This window comes from Plutella xylostella, chromosome 9, assembly GCF_932276165.1.
Source record: "Plutella xylostella chromosome 9, ilPluXylo3.1, whole genome shotgun sequence".
NCBI lineage: Eukaryota > Metazoa > Arthropoda > Insecta > Lepidoptera > Plutellidae > Plutella > Plutella xylostella.
Window position 1 is genome coordinate 7,153,312 of NC_063989.1, and position 16,322 is coordinate 7,169,633.

The 16,322-nt window shown below is 36.9% G+C and overlaps 3 protein-coding genes across 3 annotated transcripts; 1 reads left to right on the plus strand and 2 right to left on the minus strand.

The window, feature by feature from the left end:
- Nucleotides 1-203: 203 nt before the first annotated feature.
- On the plus strand, nt 204-1,826 carry LOC105388710 (CDGSH iron-sulfur domain-containing protein 2 homolog). Its single transcript, XM_011559663.3, has 3 exons — nt 204-412; nt 563-765; nt 1,444-1,826. Exons 1-3 carry the CDS (start codon nt 316-318, stop codon nt 1,534-1,536), a joined length of 393 nt encoding a protein of 130 aa, XP_011557965.3. The 5' UTR covers nt 204-315; the 3' UTR covers nt 1,537-1,826.
- A 746-nt stretch (nt 1,827-2,572) lies between these two features.
- LOC105385953 lies at nt 2,573-16,273 on the minus strand. Its single transcript, XM_011556420.3, has 7 exons — nt 16,025-16,273; nt 10,025-10,100; nt 6,998-7,154; nt 5,275-5,411; nt 4,811-4,964; nt 3,448-3,514; nt 2,573-3,187 (listed from the first exon to the last, which is right to left on the minus strand). The coding sequence occupies exons 2-7, from the start codon at nt 10,068-10,070 to the stop codon at nt 3,182-3,184; spliced, it is 567 nt and encodes a 188-aa protein (XP_011554722.3). The 5' UTR covers nt 10,071-10,100; nt 16,025-16,273; the 3' UTR covers nt 2,573-3,181.
- LOC125488969 lies at nt 14,263-15,120 on the minus strand. The gene has a single exon (XM_048623096.1). The coding sequence runs from the start codon at nt 15,118-15,120 to the stop codon at nt 14,263-14,265; it is 858 nt and encodes a 285-aa protein (XP_048479053.1).
- Nucleotides 16,274-16,322: the final 49 nt, after the last annotated feature.

Consider the following 16,322-nt stretch of genomic DNA (forward strand, 5'->3'; position numbering starts at 1 on the left):
TATAAGGGTTCCGTTTTTGCCATTTTGGCTACGGAACCCTAAAAACCACGGCCTTTTGGGGATATGGGGTTGGATAAGGGAGTAGGACTTACCTTAAAGGTTCCTGGACCACCTTCTGAGAGTCAACACAGAACGGAACGGATCATTTTGGACAGTTGACTGGTTGACATGACAGTCATGACAAAAATAGTCAAATTTGACAATCAAATGCCATTGAAATTATTGTTCTTGTTCACGTTTTGGAATTTTGGTGTAAGATTGGACAAGATTTAAAGTTTTATTTGTTCTACTTGTTTCAGTTAGTACTGAATCAAAATGCAGATCGTTTCTAATTTAGTGAAGGTATCAATTCCTAACTATTTGGCTGGTTTGCCTATTCCTGACTCTATCGGAGGATGGTTCCGTCTTGGAGGTAAGATTTCACTTGACTTCTAATAACCTTAACGATATAGACTAGGCCATTAAAGATCACCTACCAACCATTTTCGAATTTAATCAAGATCGTATTTATTTTTTGGTTATGTTACACCAACATGAATAATAATAAATATTTCGTTGACAGTGCGAGACTGGCTGGCTCTCATTCCCCCCACGGCTGTGCTGGGCGGCATCTCCTATGTATCGTATCAAACCATTAAGAAGGCCCGAGAGAATGGCAAGGTCAACCCTGACATAAGGAAAGAAATACCAAAAGTGGTGGATTTCATAGACATTGAAGATATCACTGACAAGGCTTCACTATGCAGGTGCTGGAGAAGCAAAAATGTAAGTAAATATTTATATCTTCATAATGTTTGTTGTTGTTGGAGTAACAATCTTAACATACAGCTGAGACTTCAAATTCTATTAGATCAAACTCTGATACTCCGTAATGCCTAGCCTGTCATTAGCCATTCATTATGTAATAAATGATAAAAGAAATTCAATTCAATGTCATTTGTTTGCAATTAAAGTGGCTGCTTGAAGTGTTGAGTGAAGGGAAGGGGGAGCCTTGACACAGTGTTTATCTCCATGTTAGATAAATGTGCACTCACTGGCTTGTTCAAACTACATGTTTATTGTATGCATTATGATAAACATTATAATATGACACCAAATCTATTATTTTTTTTGTAGTTAACAATATAAATATTTTATTACATACAGGAAAAAAACTAGAAACATGATTTAATTTAATATGGAATGGCTTAATTCTAATTTTATTATGCAACTAGTTTGATTATTCTCAAATAGCATGAAGTAATCTGCTTGTCAGCCTTATCATTAGAAATATGTAGTTTGAAACCAAAACTTTATTTGTTTTCAAACAAAATTAGGCATAAAATATCAAAACAAAGCTTAGCAAATTAGATTTAAAACTTTAATAAAAAATTTCCTGCATGCATTGAAAAAACAACAATGTTTTAATAAATAGGCAAATTCTAAAAGTTTTTTTTTTTGCAGTGGCCATACTGTGACGGCTCTCATGGAAACCTGAACAAAGAGACCAGAGACAACGTCGGGCCCGTGGTGGTTAGACACAAGGAAAAGAAGTGATGAACTCCCCCCTGATCAAACCAGTAGTGATGAATAGTGATATGTATGTAACTATTTAAGTAATAACTTTGATATTTTATATTTATTTATACATATTATAGCAAACTTGCCTTCTGATCTACGTAAAAGCATTTTTTTATTTAATATTTGTATACATAATATTATAGTTTGTATTATTGTAGTATGTTTATTTCTATTTAATATTGTTTTACTGTTGAAAAAGTTAAATCGGATTGTTAAGTTAAAATAGTACTAGATACAGGGTTAAAATAAAAATCATTTGAAAGAAATTAAGAAATTTATCAGTTCTCAAATTCTTACACTTAGCTTAATCTAATCAATAAATCACAGATATTTGAAGTTATATGACTTTGCAAAGATAAGTACTACATTCATGGTCTAAGAGTACATAAAATAACATAACCAATTTTAAAGAAAATGTAATGGCACTTTTACACTTAAAATAAGGTAAGTACCTACCTAGTTGATTGAAATTTCAGTAAAAAAAACTCATTGTGGTCATACTCTCAAATCTTATCAGTCTTTAAGATATATGTATATGTACCTAAGGTAATGTTTTGTATTTCCGTTAGTAATTGCTTATGATACCTATTTGTTATGAAAATGTAGGGACTCATGGTACAAATATTAAAGTAAAATATTATTTAGCTAGATACTGGCATTCTACCATAACTTTTTCGCGATAATATGACTGCAACATTTGACTACGTACACATCAGTATTTTTATAATGACTTAGGGCGCCTTCAAATTAGTCGCTAAGTGTCGCGCGACTGCAGCGCTGCTGCAGCGCTGCAGCCGCGCTGCTGTCAAAATCCATATAAATTTTGTAATTTAAAAGATGCGCGACTGCAGCGCCGCAGCAGCGCTGCAGTCGCGCGTTAATAATTTATATGGATTTTGACAGCAGCGCGGCTGCAGCGCTGCAGCAGCGCTGCAGTCGCGCGACACTTAGCGACTAATTTGAAGGCGCCCTAAGGCTATTAAAACACTGCGTATCATGCTAATTTTTGATGAACTAAATTGTATGAACATGTGAACACACATAGATACGTTTTCAGTGTGTTGGACTGTGCGTGTTTTCTATTCAAACGGAGATACAACAACAACGTTTTACAAGCAACGTTTGGACACGCAAGACGGGGCTGGATGCAGGGCAGTGTGAGAACCACCGTTCAACATCCCACTAAACCATGTTGAACTACACACCTAGCATTCTTATTTTAATAAATAATTATATTACTAATAATAAACATGGCAAAACAAATAAGTAAACTAATGATAATAAATACAAATGCCTATGATATGCCGGGGATGTGCCAATTTGGCACTTACTTACAAAATAAATATTTCAGATCTAGCGATTTTACGCATTTTAAATAAACTCTAGGGATACTCTTGAAAAGATAGACTCTAAACTTAAATACTCACTGCCGATAATGCCTAGGTGCCTAGTGCTTAAACTTAAATAATCCTAACTCTACTGTTTTCGTCAGCCTTTCAAGGTCCTAGTTAAGTAGTGGTTCCTTCACTTAGGTAAACGGCTACGATGCATTTGTATGATATGATTTATGGATGTAGTTTATTGTTGTAGGCCACAGAGCTTCATGAGCGTTTACTGCCGATCAAAGCTGCAAAAAACAATAAATCTTTTAGGTATTATTGCTTAGAAATTGTGACTAAGGTTCCCCGTAGGAATTAAAACAACTAATGCCGAGTTGCAGAAAGGGACTTTAAGCTAATGTGGACATTAAATCTATGTATGTCTCTTTCTGTCCGTATACTGTCAAAGCAAGGCAACAATACATTTAATGCCGACATTAACTTAAAGATCCTTTCTGCAACTCAGTGTAAGTACCTAAATATTGGGTACATTGAAATATGCACTCACTTCTATCCTTGTTTCTGCTATGTTTTCTTCATTTCTCAGTAGTTCGTGCTTGAGCCCGTTACGTTTCCTGAAACAAATTATTAGAGGTATTTAATATTAAGTATGAATCTATGTAAAATCTATGTAATAACTATGCTAAAGAAGCAGTAGAACAAAAATAATTACACAATTATAAATTATTTTTTAAAGTCCTAAGACATACGAAGGCGTAATGTCACTATAGCTCAGGCGGTAGTGAGTCTGCTTCCTCAGCACGAGGCCGCGAGTTCGAATCCCACCCGTCAAATATTCGTGTGATGGGCACTTTGTGTTTCTATTCATTTGTGTAGGTATCTACATTTTATTGTATGTAGATCCTAGTTAGGAAGTTAGGTGTCTGCCGTTATTGGAACAATTCGCAAAATGTACTCGCACGACTGAAATAATAGTATAAAACATTTGCCGTAGCACGTGACTTCGGCCTCAAATCGTATCTTGTTTATGCAAGAGATGCAAGAGCTACCTGTTTGACAGCAGAAAACAGTTGTTTTTTACGACAAATAAAAACATCTCATTTATTTCGTATCAAAGCCGCTTTATGCAGATGCATAAAACCTTAACGTTTTTCTTTTATCTCCCGTCTCGACCACTTCCTACGCTTGAGCTCCCGCGGCCCCTATCGGGTTTCAAACCGGACCCTCGCTGAAGATACTTCACGCGAGGAAGCCCCACTGACGAGTCTCGCTAAACGCGCCCTTACCGCGTTGTATTAGAGGTAGCGATACCATGATCGTATTCGTGAAACAGTAACTTATGTGATAAATAACGCTACTCTTCTCTGGACCCCATATTCATTCATAACGCTTTACGACTTAACCTAACCACTTACTATGTCTTCCATAAGTTTAAATAGCCTAGGAAAGCGCATTTCTTAATGCCAGAAACACGTATTTTCTCAATATTAAGATTTATTAACGAGCTTGGCTCTACGCTAAAGATTTTTATGTTCAACAGTTACAACCCATTTTTTATAGTTATTAGATTGATACATAGTTTGTTGACTTTAATTCTTGGACATAAATCGTAATAGGTATATAATTTGATATTCCGTAGTCGATTCGATATTAAAACAGGACATATAAGTTGTGCCATAGTCTGCTTAAACCATTTAGGCTGTGTCCCCAGTAGGCAAACTGTTACACGTTACTCGGCCTTAATTCACCAGAATAGGAGAAAACAGGATAATCTATTATTTTCGCCACGCGCCTACGACGGTACCTCGACCATGCCACCATCTTACTCTTCCTCTTCTTATCGTGGTGGTGTTGCCGACAAACACAAGACCTAGACTTCTCTGAAACAACACTTCAAGCGCAACACTCACAACTCTATCCGTCTCCACACGATGAAGGAGGTATAAGCGAGACAGACTATGCTGACGGTGATGAGGACCATGACTCCCGCGGCCAGCCCCACCGGTGGCTGCTCGATATCCTGGTCTATGTCAGTCTCGTGGGTGACGTCATCAGCGGGGGCACCTGGGGGCATGAAGGAGGGTTTTAAGAAATATGGATCATGTAAATTATTCTACTTTTTCACACGCTATATCCGCTATCATTCAACAGCTGAGCTGACCAGTTTATAATAGCCGCAGTCGCATGCCTATGTGACATACCAGCAGTGACTTAAAAATTCAACACAAATACACAAAGATAAATAAGTACTTTTCGTAATACCCGTCGATTTATATCAGACGGGAAGGGATTGAAAAGCCGAAGATACACGTATCTTAAAAGGAATTAAAGGAAAAATTAAATCGAAGGTATCTTGCTACAATGAAACTCCTACCTTGTAAAAGTTCAGCTTGTAAGTCCGGGACTGGCGGTATGACGACGCGGGCGTCTTCAGAGTCATCAGGGAAGGTGGGCAGGTCCATGTGGCTCTCCACGTCATCGCGAGAGTGCAGCATGTCGAACACTTCTGATCTGCGAATTAGAAATATTATACATTCATAGGTATCTGGAGTGGAGACAGCGACTAGGCAAACGAAGTGTAGGACGCCCTCCGGCTAGATGGGTGACGACTTGCGAAAGGTGGCTTGTAATGATTGGATGCGGAAAACTGGTATAGGCTGATGATTATGATGATATTCATCATTCAGGTATGTATATCATCTTCAGGTGCATGGGAGGACCCGTTCGACTATGACAGTTATCTGTTGCCCGAGAGCTCCGCTTCGCGTGCCTCTTCTTACATACCAAATTTCATCAAAATTTCTACATCCGTTGACCCGCGAAAGACTAACAAAACCCATACTTCCAACTAGTAGGATGCAGGTGATAACCAAGCCGCCTCCAAGTATGATTGGCCTCAATATCTACACTTGTTAGGAGTTATATCGATATACTTATAAGATTATATCCTACACACACAGTTGCACATTTTTTTCGGACCCTGGCAAAAAAACAATAACGCTCCAATTTAAATATAATCTGGCTGCGGTGACCATCTGGCCTTCCGTCCGTTTTATTTAGCCAGTAACCAGTTGCTGTAAAAAAAGCATAATACAAACTTTAGATATGAGTTTTACCAGAAAAAGGGTCTATACATTTTATTGATTACCTAACTCACGTCACGTAAATCCTAAATACACGTGTCTACTTAATTATATACTTATGTATTATAATTATAAATATCTACTATGTAGTCTACAAGATAATAATTAAATTTAACTTTACTGTTCGTACATAAATGCTTATCTCACATTGCGAACTTACGATAAATCCGCTACTGGGTAAGATTTGCATGTGATAGTAAAAGGTTTATCAATGTATGCAAATATGGCGCAGCTGCCGCTATGTAGGCAGATTTCTCTTCGGATTAAATGCGCAACGTTTTATCGGTGCGCTTTCGTATAATAACTAGCTTCAGGCTTTACTCCTTTCAATAACGGGTAGATTTCTATTTTTCTAGACCTACTAGGTGTTTTACAAATAATCAATATGTTTTACTGAATCAAATCGAGGAAGTATCTAAGTATATTTACTATCTAAGACCTAAGCTTCAGTCATCACATGATGCATTATGATGTGTCACAGATGATTGATGAACATAACATCGTAATTCGTAATTAATAGCATTCTAGCGCAGATAACAGAAGGCGCTACGTGGGCCACCTGTGTATCTGAGGCATTAGGATCATCATCATAGCCTTTTGTTAACCGATCCTACATATGTAGTAGTCAATGTTCGGCCTGTAGAGGTTTATCGCCGCTAGTGCATATTCTTACATGTAGATAGCTTAATGCAATAAAATCTATGAAGAGACCATTGGGCCAGCCATAATTTAATCCGAATCGAGAACGTTTCCTCGAGTGGAGACCACGAACAAAAACTGCCAAGCGTAACGTGGGACGCCCCCTGACTCGACTAGATCGATGACCTTAGACGGGTAGGCGGTATTGGCTGGATGTGACTGGACCGAGTGTTGTGGCGCTCCAGGGGCGAGGCCATGGTCACTGATGGACCGTTTTGGGCTGATGATGATGATGATGATAGCTAAAAACATTACCTGCTGACTCCATCCTTGTTATTGACGAGGAGTTTCATCAGTGTTGCGTTGGCCTCCAAGGTCTTGTAGCGGCTGTTGTCCTCCACCTCTTGGGGTAAGCTTGGCGACGGCGGCGGCGATGTTGCCTGCACGCCTTGTGCATGGCATATTAGTGCTCCTGTGAAGAGACGGTGGACCTTATAGTTATTTGTGTTATGTTTTAACTTATATCCATAATAATAATACACCTAAGAAGTGAAGATAGTGAGAATCAAATCAATCATCTTTTCTTCGACATAGTAAGAGAGCTATTTTATAGGTTAAAAAAACAATTGTTACCAATGCTGTTAATTATAATGAAGTATGTGTGTGCCACACACAATGCATAAACCTTCTCTGTTAGTCATAAAAAGGGCTAAGGTACGCGTGCTTATGCATAAAACTAATATTGATGAACCTCAGAAATTCTTTCTCTAATGAGCGAAAACACTTCCCAATGTACCGATGCAGGTACGTACATAAGTACACATGGGATTGGCGTGAGTCAACACTTGAATTAGTGGGTCGCAGTTCGTCTGATTATTTAAGTACGCTTAACGGTTGTACAAGTCAGAAGGGTTACTCTATACTGACGAAAATCGATAGAGTCGTAGCTCGCGCAGCAGCGTTCAGAAACTTCATTCTTCGTCATATAGAGTGACCCCAAGTCCGGATAAATTTACACCGTCGGATCAAAAGCTTCGCGAGATGAATGGTGATTCATTGTTGCCGATAAAGAATGTAACCGGCTTACCTCAATTGAATGTTGGAGAAACAACATTGATTGTACTGATCAACGGAAATAAGTGTGCGTAGGATTTAGGATGCCCTCGAGCCTCAAGTGCTTACTGACTGGACAGGAGCAGTGAGCTAGATCTAGATAAGTATAGGCATCCTCTTTTGTACCTATGTAGGGCGTAAGAAATGCAGAAAATTAAAAAAAAACTTGTTTATTATTACGAAAATGTATGAATTCGATTTAGGAAAACTTTCATTATTTAAACTTTTACAAGTACATACCATACGGTACATTATCATATAAACCGTTAGCTGATGTAGGTAAAAGGTAGGTACCTATATTATATCTAGGCATCCTATACTAGTCTTTAAGTATGTAGGTATATGATTTATATGGCACAGTCATAAAATCAGAGTTTTTCCGAGCAATATAGGTTACACTAATTGCGTGTCTTATCTGGATGTGTCAGTGTGTGTGTGTGTGTGTGTTCGTAGCGAGGCGACTAATTATGTAAACACTTTATAAAAACCAATACTTTAGAGTTTTTATCATACTTCGCTAGCCTAACTACCTACGTCGTTTTTTCAATGTCTTGCCTCACCTGTTTGAAAACCCACCTTCATTTTCATTCATTCAATTTGAACAGAGATAATGCCTATAGTTGCTATAGTCTATGGCTTAGGTAAGTAGGTATAGATATCTAGTCATCACTCTTTATCTTAATATATTTAAAACGAGTTACTGACGATTTCGCTTTAAATCTTTATGACGTGATAAAATTTAATGTTTACTCATAAGGCTTTCCGTGTATTACTCACCTTACTACAGAGTCACTAGGTACTACTCATGGCTACTGAACCAGTAGGTACATACTAGGATTTTTAACCAGTATTTAACCAATTAGTATCGGTAGTATCTAAGTACATAAGTTTATCTACGATTATAATGTTAATGGCATCTAACTAAGCAAAAAACACATAAGTACATATATTGGAGGCTGTTCGTTCGATTCCTTCATGATGGCCTTAATTGCATGGTTGATGTTGATGGCCAGTTGAGCCTGTTAGCCTGTTGCTTCTCAATCGATAAAAAGTGCTTAATTTGACAAAACATGTAAGTATTGCCATCTTCATATGATCTAAGCATACCCTGTTAAACTCTCACGTCTGTATTAATTCTAAACGGTTCACTAGTTTCACTACGATATCACAAAATACCTCTGCATTGAGACAATGCCTAACTCATTAAGTATCGCCATATAAAACCTCCGGTGTGTAATGACAACAATGTGGCGGGTATCTAACTGGCTTCCCGTGTTGCCTTCCACGCAGCCCTCTGCCCTCACATCTGCCGGAAGACCGCATTCAGCCTTCCGCGTACCTCACTGAGACTTTATTACTCTCGTTGCGAGAACTTGCAAGCTTGCAACTTTGTTTGATTGTAATTTAATTCGCGTTCGTTGAAAAATTATGTTAGTAAGGTAGGTACTTTACAGCCAGTCCTGGATTTTATTCCGGTTGGGTTAGGTTAGATTTAGCAATTACAAGTGCAATTAAGCTTTTTATGTTTTTTTTTTAAATTTCTTTTTGAAGTACCTATTAAAATAACTCACGGTTCCCTCCCGCTAGAGCTTCAGTATCCCCAATAATGTAGGTATATGTACGATTATGAGTATCGGTCTTTGTGGATATTAATTAATAAGGCAAATGAATTTTACCCCGACCTCGAATTGTACATATTGCTACCAGTACACTAGCAGCACACAAGCTAGGGAAACGTGACTCATAAAAAAATCTATTAAATCTGTTGATTATACAATATACATGTAACTAGGCAGGTAGGTATCTCAACAGTTGGTAGTAGGCACGGGCACAGTAGTAGGTTACACACGTATTTGTTAATCATCTGTGACATCACAAGTTTACTATTATTTCCCACATGAATGAATCTCTATATTTATTTAGCTTTATTTTTCCTAGGAACATCTGAGAGCATTGTATTTATAAGTTGTAAGTAAGTATTGTATGAGTGTAGCGTAAGTTCTGTAGGAACTAAAAGATTATATTAACTACCCCTGAAAAATACTGATTAGGTAAGGTTATTTATTCTCAGATGGGGAAGCCTTAGCAGTCAGCATCTGACAACAATCAGACTGGCTAATCCATTCCACGGTGATAAACGACTAAATGCAGTATTTATTACTTTATTACCGGCAACTTATAACAAGAAGAAGTCTGAGACCTGAGATGACATTTTTCTTAAAGACTTACCTAATGTTATGATGGTCATCGCTGATAGTATCTTGAGATACGCCATTTCACGTCATGTAGATCAGAAAAGGTGTATCTGAAAATAATTAGGTTTTATTTAGTTTGCGGCACGTCGGCCCATTTTCTTTATCTCGACAGGCCAAATACCTAGGAAAGAAAATGTAGAGCAAGATAAGGAAACAATGCTGCCTATTCATAATCAAGTAAATACTGTATGTAGGTAATGGTTATGGCCTGCCTGAAACTGGTGAAATATAATGGCAAATAAAAAATGCTAGGAACCTAGTAAATTTCAATAGAATTATTACAAACGCATTCATTTTGTTCTAGCCACTCTAGAGTTCGGCGTCTTCCGATCTCGAAGCCTGAGTGAGATCGCTATCTCGATATTTTAAAATTAAATTAAATTAAAAAGTCTTTATTGACACCATACTTAAAATAAATCAAAAATGTAAGCTGAGAAACTTGAAAACATAAAATTTAAACATCTAAAACATAAAACAAAAATATTAAAACTTTTAAGAACTTAAAATTTGTACTTAACTTAAAAATTAAATAGTAACTATTTAAAAAAAAAAAAAATATATCAAAAAACTTAAGAATGTTGAGTAATTCACAAATAGTAGTGATAGAAATAATTGAAATAATAATATTGGTGATGTTTTTCCTATGAATGAGTCAGTGACCCTCACACTAGGCTAGGCCTGTATCGTGAGTAGTCTGATAAGTAGTTTATTTCTAAAGTATTTACCAATGCTTGACAGGTGGCTCATTAATTAAAAATAATTATACGGGTATGATATATACATTAAGTAAAATGAAGATACTACTATTGATATATAAAAGTAAAATAAATATGATAAAGATAGTGAAAAAATATAATAACGTAATAAAAAATAAATATAAACTTGTTAGCATTGTTTTATTGTTAATGCGAGAGTTTATTTAATAATGCACAATATAGCTTCTGTATCATTATAATCCATAATTTTTAGCCAATTTTGTGTTTTAAACTTAGCTTCTTTCACTGTTAGGAGTTGTAGTTCGCATTCTTTAACAGCTTTATTGTAGATATATGGATGCAGGAAATTAGGGAATCTTTGACCAAAAACTGTGTTAGTAGTGACTGGCTCTACTCTAAATACTCTACGAGTTAGCATGATTTCATAGTTAATTGAATTTATGGTTTTACGATGCTGTGATAGTATGACTCTGAGAATGAAAAGTTTGCGAATTGTGAGAACATTACATAGATTGTATAACTCTGTTGTTGGAAAACGCCTTGGCTTTTTGAGCATAACCTTTAAGATCGAGCGTTGAGCTCTTTCTACAGAGATAAGTGCTGTTTTACATGCGCCGCCCCAACAGCTTATACAATAACTAAGCACCGATTGACACAGTGCTATATAAACAAGTTTTAACGTTTCTAGGGTGGCTCCATTTCTTAAAAGACGCATGATATTTATGAGCTTCCTTGCTCGTCCCGTTAGTGATTGTAGATGATTATGGAAGTTTAATTTGTCGTCGATTATTACGCCGAGGTACTTGATGGAGGGAGCCCTTTCAATTGAGACACATGAGCATAAGTTACCTGAGAGATTACACGAATGGATTTTTACTTCTAGGTCAGAATCTGGTTTGGAAGCGGCTGTTTTGTGAAAGCAGAGGTATTTAGTTTTTTCTGAATTTAGAGTTAATAAATTTCTAGATAGCCATTTTGATATATGTGATAGACCGTTAGTAGTCTTGAGGTGGACAGATTGCCAGGAATTATCGTGAAAGATGAGGGCTGTATCATCTGCATAGCAGATAACTTCTGCATTTGATGAGGGAGGAAAGGCCGATGAAATATCATTTATGTATATAATAAAGAGCGTGGGTCCTAAAATGCTTCCTTGCGGAACTCCATATTTTATAGGTAAGGGTTCACTGTAAGTGTCTTCTATCTTAACCAGTTGTCGCCGATCAGTGAGGTAACTTAAAAACCAGTCTAGTGGTATGCCCCTTATGCCAAGGTTTTCGAGTTTTTTCATGAGAATTTTGATTGATACCGTATCGAAAGCCTTGGCCAGATCTAAAAAGGCACCGATACAGCATCTGCCTTTGTCTAAGTGTGTAGACACTGAACTGATTAGAAGTGATACTGCATCCTCAGTTGATCGGCCATGGCGAAAACCGAATTGGGTGGAAGAAATTTTATTATTCGATTCCAAATATTTTACCAATCTGCTATTGACGATTTTTTCTAGAAGCTTAGAAAAGACTGGAAGGAGAGCTATTGGGCGATAGTTCGAAGGTGATTCCTTGCTGCCGGCTTTATGAATTGGTGTGATGGAGGCTAATTTCCAGATATCTGGAAATATACCACAGGAGATACTTAGATTAAATATGTGTACGAGAGGTTGTATGATGTAAGGTGCGATAAGTTTAACAAGTGAGTTATTAATGCTATCAATTCCTGGTGCAACATTTTCTTTGAGTTGACGAATATAACTTAGAACTTCAACCTCATCCGTAGGTTGCATGAAGAATGATTGTGCCGAACTTGGTGATGATGATGCTAAAGTAGCAAGGTGTTCCTCCGTTTCATTTGTGCGATCCAAGATAGAGTTTGCTAGTTTTGAACCTAATGTAGTAAAATATTCGTTACATTTATTAGTAGATTCTTTGTGGGTTTCTGTTTTATTGAATAGTTCACTCGATGCATTCGCTTTACTATTTGATATTTCACAAATATCACGGATGGTGTTCCACAACTTTTTTGGGTCTTTTTTATGTTTGGCTAGTTCTCTGTTTTCATAATCAGCTTTGACTCTGTGTAGTAAATCAACGCAGAAGTTTTTGTACCTATAGTATATTAAACGTGCAGTAGGATCGTTTGGATATTTTCGATATTTCAGGTGCAGCTTGTCTCTATTTTTCATACATCTAATTAAACCTGGCGTTATCCATGGTTTAATATTTGATCTTGATTTACTTACCTTGATTTTTGTTGTGTTGTTGTTGATAATTTCACCAAGTTTATTGGAAAAAATAGTGGTACTTTCTGATACATCTGTTGAAGATGTTACATCAGTCCAATCAAGGTGTTTTAATTCAGTAGTTACAGCAGAATAGTTAATTTTACTTATAAGTTTGTTAGATTTACATATTTTTGATCCAATATTTAAAGCAACTAACGAGATATCGTGGTCGGTGACCGATGATTTGCATACTATACCGAGTGAATTGTGTTTCGTTTTCAGAAAGATGTGATCTATACACGATTTTTGTCTTGTTGGTAACGTTATAGCTGGTATCAAGCCGTGCTCTGCCATTAGACATAAGTACTCCGATTTACGAGAGTCGTCAGATGCAGGCAGAATATTAATATTAATGTCACCTGCAACAATAATATCAGCTGAGTTTTTCGATGTGTTTAATACGTTATCCAAAGATACTAGGAAGTTATCTATATTAGTAATGGATGGTGAACGGTATAAAGCCACTATGATCATATTGTTTGGTAAAGTTAATTTTAAACAGTTAGCATCACTAAAGTCAGACTCAGTAACTGAGGAGTTTAAATGGTTTTTAACATAGATAATAATGCCCCCATTTTGATTAGTATATTTGTAGGTGTTGAAGTGACTATATCCCGTCATTGATCTGATTACTGGATTATACCCTAGCCGACATTCTGTTAGGATTATCACGTCACATGAAAAGTTTAGTCGTTCCAGTAAGATCGTAAAGCTGTCGTGATTACAGTTATGGCTCCGGATGTTGAAAGTTAGGATTTTAAGATCATAATTATTAGGGATTAGATTATGGCAAAGTTCAGGTAAGTCTATTGCGTGACAAGGAATAACCAGAGAGTCGTCAATATTATCATTAAGGATGTCTAAGTTGGCCATTTGTTAAAATTTAATTTGTTGGTGGGAGATTCAGTTTGTTCACGCATAAACTTGGCCGTCTTTGCTTTCATTTTTGTGTCATTTGTGCACTTGTTTTTTAAAATAGATACGAGGATAATATTACGTAATTTGTGTGTGTGTTTAGATAATTTATATATAAATAAGATCATAAATAGAATAGGATATATTATTGTGTTATACTTACAATTTAATCGAGTGTAATTGTGGCTTATAGTTAGTAGGAACATTTCAATTAACCTAGTATTACATAACAATTTACAATGAGATCTGAATTTTATAGATAATAGAAACAATATTATAACAACATCATAAATCATGTTACTACTTAAAACTTTGTCCGGATTGAAGTTCGTTGAGGTCTCTTTCATTTCTAATGATCTTTGCGTATTTTTGCCCTTCTTTTCTGATGAATATTTGACCGTTTTTGACCCAACAGTATCGGTACCCGAACTCTTTGGCGCGCATTCTGGCGTCTCGAAAAAGCTTCCGGTTTGTTTTGGTCAGCCTCTCGTTAAAGTAAATCGTATTTTGAGGACCTTTCAGATCGATGTCAGTCGTCGATAGGTTTCTTCTGACTCGGCGGGCGTTGATCATTTCATTCCTCTTGGAGTTGCGAATGAACCTTACTACGATTGGGCGTGACTGAGTGGTTGACGGTTGGTTATTTGTATCGTGTCTGGTACCTACGCGGTTGATCATATCAATATCGTCTTCGCTAATTTTAACTCCTATTTTTTGAGCGGTAGTTGCGATAATGTGGCAGAGATTCTCGTTTTCTGCTTCGGTTATACCAGATATCTCGAGTTCGTTGCGAAGTGAGAACTGGTCTTGTGCGTTCAGCTGCTCATGTAGCGAGGATATAGTGTTGTTCAGCGATGTAATTTCAGGGTTTTCTTCATTTTGCTTTGATAACTCCGTTGTTTTGAACTCTAGCTGTCGTATGCGTTGTTCAAAAGTCGCTACTGTGTTTGATAGGGTTTCTAATTGGCTGTTAACTGAGGACTTAAAATCAGCCAAATTAACAGACAAGGCATCGAATTTTTGTCCTATGTAGTCCATCAGGCGGGTTTCAATTGAAGTGATGTTATCTTTCAGCGGTGAGGGGGGTGGCTTTCGGTTGTCATTTTCAGTTGGAGATTGTTGGGTATTCCCAGTAGCGCTGCTGGTGGATGGTTTCATTTTACAGGACGCGCATTTCCATTTAGACTTAGTTATAGTCCTAGTCTTCTTAAAATCGCCTTCTGTCATACCACCGCATAGGAAATGATAGACGAATAGACATTGAGCGCATTTTATTAGATCCTCCGCTCGTATAGGTTTTGTGCATTTATTACAATCCATTTCTCGTCGATACTATACCAGTAGCGACCTCTATGTGAGAAAGTATGAAACTTCTGTCGTTTTTAATAATAATGTGATTAAACTGCCCTCTATTGGCGCAAAGTCGAACCACTTTGTGATAAATCGAACTTGCGTTTGGTTGAGAATATCTTTAGATGTGGTTCAAAAAGTTGCCACTGTGGCTCTGATGGTTTGGCGAAAAGATCGTTTGAATTTGAATTATGTAAACAACTAATTGAGAAAATGTTTATGGATTTGTAGGCCTTTTTCTATTGATATAATTTCTTGATGACGTGTTAAAAGTTATTATTGGCCACTTCGTATCACTTTTATTGGAACAATAACACTTTTCAGCAGTAAGTTGGCGGCAAAATTTAAAAGTATGTTTATTTGCCTTTTTTCACTTGTTATTGAAAAAGTACTCACAGGATTTCCAAGATAACACTTTCAGTGAAGATTTATGAAACAGAGAACACTTCTAGCACTAATTCACATAAGATTATCAGGTATTACTATTTTAAATCGTAAAAAACTTTTGAACTTTATGAATGAGATGTTTACGTAAGCAGCGCCACCTGCCGAAAAAAAAACAGATTATTCTACACGAACAATAAAACAGCTTAATTAATACTTCGACTGATCTACGGACAGGGTTCAACATTTGACTTTCGCGACTGGAAACCTGTTTTGCACGAAACCAGCGGAGCATGCAGGCTGGCAGGACGCGAGTCTAAAAATATACCTTGCCAATGGGATCCGTGACTAAACTGGAACTTGATAACTCAAACTAACTTTGTTAAAAGTTTTTCTTCATTTCACTATCACTTTAATCCATCCTCGTTGTCTGTTTCCTCTTTGTTTAAAAAGTTTTTGTTTTTTTTTTAATTTGGCGCGCTTGAGCGAGGCGCAAGGAGGTCCGGTATGTGTGGCGGCGTGAACGACTCTGCGCGTGCGTTGGTTCGGGGCCTGTGGCTGCAGTGACCGGTCACCTCTCCTCAACAAGGATGTGTCTTTGTATGTTTATACAGTGTAAAAAGCTG

Coding starts and splice junctions, on each gene's coding strand:
- LOC105388710 (XM_011559663.3), top strand. CDS start 316: ATGCAGATCGTTTCTAATTTAGTGAAGGTATCAATTCCTAACTATTTG. Junction 413..562: donor AGGATGGTTCCGTCTTGGAG/GTAAGATTTCAC, acceptor TTTCGTTGACAG/TGCGAGACTGGCTGGCTCTC. Junction 766..1,443: donor GGTGCTGGAGAAGCAAAAAT/GTAAGTAAATAT, acceptor TTTTTTTTGCAG/TGGCCATACTGTGACGGCTC.
- LOC105385953 (XM_011556420.3), bottom strand. CDS start 10,070: ATGGCGTATCTCAAGATACTATCAGCGATGACCATCATAACATTAG. Junction 7,155..10,024: donor GATGACCATCATAACATTAG/GTAAGTCTTTAA, acceptor GTCTCTTCACAG/GAGCACTAATATGCCATGCA. Junction 3,515..4,810: donor GTGTGGAGACGGATAGAGTT/GTGAGTGTTGCG, acceptor AATTTGTTTCAG/GAAACGTAACGGGCTCAAGC.
- LOC125488969 (XM_048623096.1), bottom strand. CDS start 15,120: ATGAAACCATCCACCAGCAGCGCTACTGGGAATACCCAACAATCTCCA.